This window comes from Triticum urartu, chromosome 7A (genome assembly GCF_056163025.1).
Source record: "Triticum urartu cultivar PI428250 chromosome 7A, HENAU_Tu73, whole genome shotgun sequence".
Taxonomy (NCBI): domain Eukaryota; kingdom Viridiplantae; phylum Streptophyta; class Magnoliopsida; order Poales; family Poaceae; genus Triticum; species Triticum urartu.
Window position 1 is genome coordinate 550,350,871 of NC_141879.1, and position 3,852 is coordinate 550,354,722.

Here is a 3,852-nt window from a genome sequence, read left to right on the forward strand (position 1 = left end):
ATATAATGTGCCGTGCTTTTCTCTATTATATTACCTAGATGATAAAGAAATTTTTTGGTCAACGCTCTTGATCTTCGCCGGACACAAAGGCGACTCAATAATCCAGCTATTGGACCTGACCAACCTAGATTAGTGACAATTGGTAGCACGACCACCGGCAATGAGGACGACAAAGACGACAAGAAGAAACATGTGTCTTGTGTTATACTAAAATGGAGGATGTGGACCTGAGAATGAGGTATTAGTCATGTTTATTATGTTATGGTCATGAGGGTGGGGTCTTTAGCCATGCTCAATGAATAATGATGTGTGAGGGCTGTTTTCTTCCATCGCAACACATGGGCATGTTTGCTATTTTTATAAAAGACTTATATCGGGGAACGGAGTGAGTACACATAACGGAGAAAAATAGCACACACACAACCAGATATAGTCAATCAGCAGTCGAGACACACACGGGACTACGCACATCCTTGCGGCAGAAGATCCTCGCTAGCGTGCATCGTCTCAGTCTCCTTCCCCATCTCAGATCGATCTAGCCCTGGACTGAACCCAGCACCTCTGTCCCGTCTTCGCTCGCCGGCCGCCACCATGGCCGAATCCCCACCCCAAACCCTACCCTTCCTCCTCCTCACCCTCATCCTCCTTTCGATTGCCCCCGCCGCCAGCGCGGCCGCGTTCGCCGGCCTCGACGCCTTCCTCGCGTCGGCCGCCGCGCGCGACCCCTCCGCCGCCAACGACACCTTCGCCTCTCTCCCCGCCGGCCTGCGCCGCGCGCTCTCCGCCCCGTCCCCGATCCTCCCGTCTCGCCTCCTCTCCCTCTCCGCCGCCGTCCCCGTCAACGTCCGCCTCGCCGGCTCCTCCTTCCCGCCCACCTCCGCCGGCCTCCTCCCTTCCTTTGTCTCATCCGCCGTGTCCTCCTCCCACTTCCTCTCCAGCCGCCCCCCGCACCGCCTCGCGCTCTCCCACAGCATCCACCTCGATGTCGCCGCCCCCGCCGCGTCCTCCGACCTCGTGACCCGCGCCGCGACCGCCGTCCAAGCCCACCTCAATGCAGCCCCCGCGCCCTTCCACTCCAACGCCCTCTCCTCCGTGCCTTACAAAATCATCGACGATATCATCGCCGAGGACTACCGAGCGCACGCCGGCTCGGCGTCCTCCCCGGCCGTCTACATCTACTTGCTCGACCTCGGCCCGCAGCCGCGTCCGTACGCCTACACCGCGGCCTCCTCCTCTGCCGATGGCCATTCGCCTGCCTTCTCCCGCTGCCTCGCCCCTCTCTGGACCGGCAAGGAGCGCTACATCTGGATCGACCTCGGTGCAGGCCCGGTGGACTACGGGCCGGCGCTCTCCGGCGAAGGCGTCCTCCCTCGTGGTGAGTTTCATCCTCTTGCTGCTCTCCACGGCCGCCCCAAGTCGGACAAAGCGCTCCTCGCGGATCTGGCCTCACTGGTTCTCAGTGCTTACAAGTCGTTGCTAGTGCCTTCGCTCAGAATCCCAGTGCATTTTGAGAGCTCTTTGCTTATTCGTTTTGTTCACATCCATGGTGAAGAGAAAGATCCTGTTGGACTCGATTGGAGTGCAATTGAACAGTCGATTCGTGATGGAGATCTGCCCTTCCATGGCCAGAGCTTGAAGTTTGATTCGCACAGTGTCAAGTACTCTGAGTGCTCAATTTGCTCATTTGCAATTGCCCGCTCAACACACTCATTTACATCCAGGTTCTTGTTTGAGAATTACACGATGATAGTGAGTGAGTACTTGGACTCCAAGCGGATGAGGCAGGTGCTGTCAGACTCGTCGGATGAGTTGCATCGTGTGGCTGGGATTCATGATGATGATGAGCATGACAAGGTTGTGCCAGTTTATGTTTTTGATTTGGATTTCGATAAGCTTCTGTTGTTGGATAGGTACCACCAAGCGGTGGCTTTCCGTGATATGGTGGTTGCTGTGAGGACAAGGAGCTCGCAAACGGTCAGTGACTACAGCTGTAATGGTCGACATGTAATTACAATGACTAGAAATCTCGACCGTCCGATCATCGGCTCAGTTCTGCAGACCATGTTTGGCGTCTCACCAACACACCAGTCATGGAGCCCTGAGCACAATGCCACGGTCGTTGATTACACTTGGAGCACTGGACATACACCATTTGGGCCATTCTCAGAGACCAAATCACTGTCTTTTGTGCAGAAAGATGCAGCCCGTAGGAATGTTCTTCTTACCACCCTCAACTACACAATCACTAGTACAGTTGAGGTTCTGGAGTCACTGGCTGCCCATGGTGGGGAAAATATACTCCTTAGAAAGAAAAGGCATGTTGAGTTCATTCAAAGGTGGAATCTGCTCACTTATAAGTTGGAGAAGGTGGTGTCAGCCATGTCCCGCCTGGATTACAACAAGGCAATGTACCTTTTGAGATCTTCAGATCATGATATGTATGCCATTTACATGTTGGTGTATCAGGCTTCTCAGGAGCTGGATGCCTCACTGGTTTGCTTCAAAGACCCACCATTCCCATGGCTATCAGTTTCCTTGTCTGGAGTCTTTGTTTTTGGTTTCTTTTTTGTGTATTCTAAGAGGGATAGTTTGTTTAGGAGCAAAAGGAAGCAGTTCTGAGTTCTGACAGCAGTTTTGTTGGTGGATACTACTTGAAAGCTTCACCCTGATGCGATCATAGTTGACAGCTGCCGGGAAATTGCATCCTTGCATATTACATGGAGCAGTGACTAGACACTGGGAATGGGTGCATCTTGTTCCAAGATAAACTTATAAGAGGTATTCTAGATTATTTGAGGAAGTCAACACTTCCACTTGTCTTGTAAGTTTAATGTGCCTGAATTGCCCTTCATACATAATGTTGATCTAGATTTTGCAGACATTATGTGTTTTATTTTGTTGACTAGCATGTTCCCTATCATGTTCACTGCGTGCATTCTATGCTCATGTTTAGTTTAAAGATGTTAAACTCGGCAGTTTAGGTGTAAAAAAGGAACAGTTTTAATAGGTGTTACAAGTTACAACATGTCAAGTTCTTTTCACATTCTGGTTTATGCGATAAAAAAATAAATCAACATATTTGAGCTGTCATATGAGTCATCAGATATTCAGATTTATGTCTAGGCAACTATCTTTACTACCAAGTAGTGCCTTCAACCCTTTGTATGGTAGGATTTGTGTTACATAGGGAGGAAACCCTTCTTGTCTTTATATTAAGCCGAAAGCCTGAATAATGTCCTTGAGAAGCTTAAGTTGTGTCCTACTTCTTGCTCTCCCTGTTTTCCTACGTGATGTCCTGCTGCTTGATTAGTACCCTAGTCCGCGAGCATTGTAATGAATGCAAGTTAAGCCCATCATCAGCACAAAATAGACTGAGAGTCGGTGAGAAATCTAAACTGTAGGAATGAGGTAGCGTAGAATATGACAGGTTAACCAAAAAGCTACTCCCTCTTTCCCATATTGTAAGGCGTATAAGTTTTAGCACGAAAATTAACGCACAAGTTATCATTAGTTGAGCCATCATAGCAGGAAGCGTACATGGCTCAAAAGAAAAAAGAGTGAGGCATGCACGATCTCTTGTGACCATCTCCAGGAAATTAGAGATCCTATATAACTACTCCAAACAGAAAATCGATTGCATTTGCCTTACATATTGGGATTGCATGCAAAAGCTAATACGCCTAATAAAATGGGAAGGAGGGAGTATCACGTTAGTTTTTACTGGTAAGGAGATTTTACGTGATGGTCAAAACGGGGTGTTGATGCCATCTTATGGAGATGGATCTGGTTACAAAATTGGCTTCCGCGTCCATGCTACCATATAGAACTAGGGGTGGAAACGGATCGGATGCG

At 49.4% G+C, this 3,852-nt stretch overlaps 1 protein-coding gene across 1 annotated transcript; it reads left to right on the forward strand.

Annotated features, from left to right (window-relative positions):
- Nucleotides 1-462: 462 nt before the first annotated feature.
- LOC125519518 (uncharacterized) lies at nucleotides 463-2,879 on the forward strand. The gene has a single exon (XM_048684303.2). The coding sequence runs from the start codon at nucleotides 592-594 to the stop codon at nucleotides 2,617-2,619; it is 2,028 nt and encodes a 675-aa protein (XP_048540260.2). The 5' UTR covers nucleotides 463-591; the 3' UTR covers nucleotides 2,620-2,879.
- The last annotated feature ends 973 nt before the right edge of the window (nucleotides 2,880-3,852 follow it).

Bases quoted from the DNA above. Each gene is read 5' to 3' on its own strand.
- LOC125519518 (XM_048684303.2), top strand. From the start codon at position 592: ATGGCCGAATCCCCACCCCAAACCCTACCCTTCCTCCTCCTCACCCTC.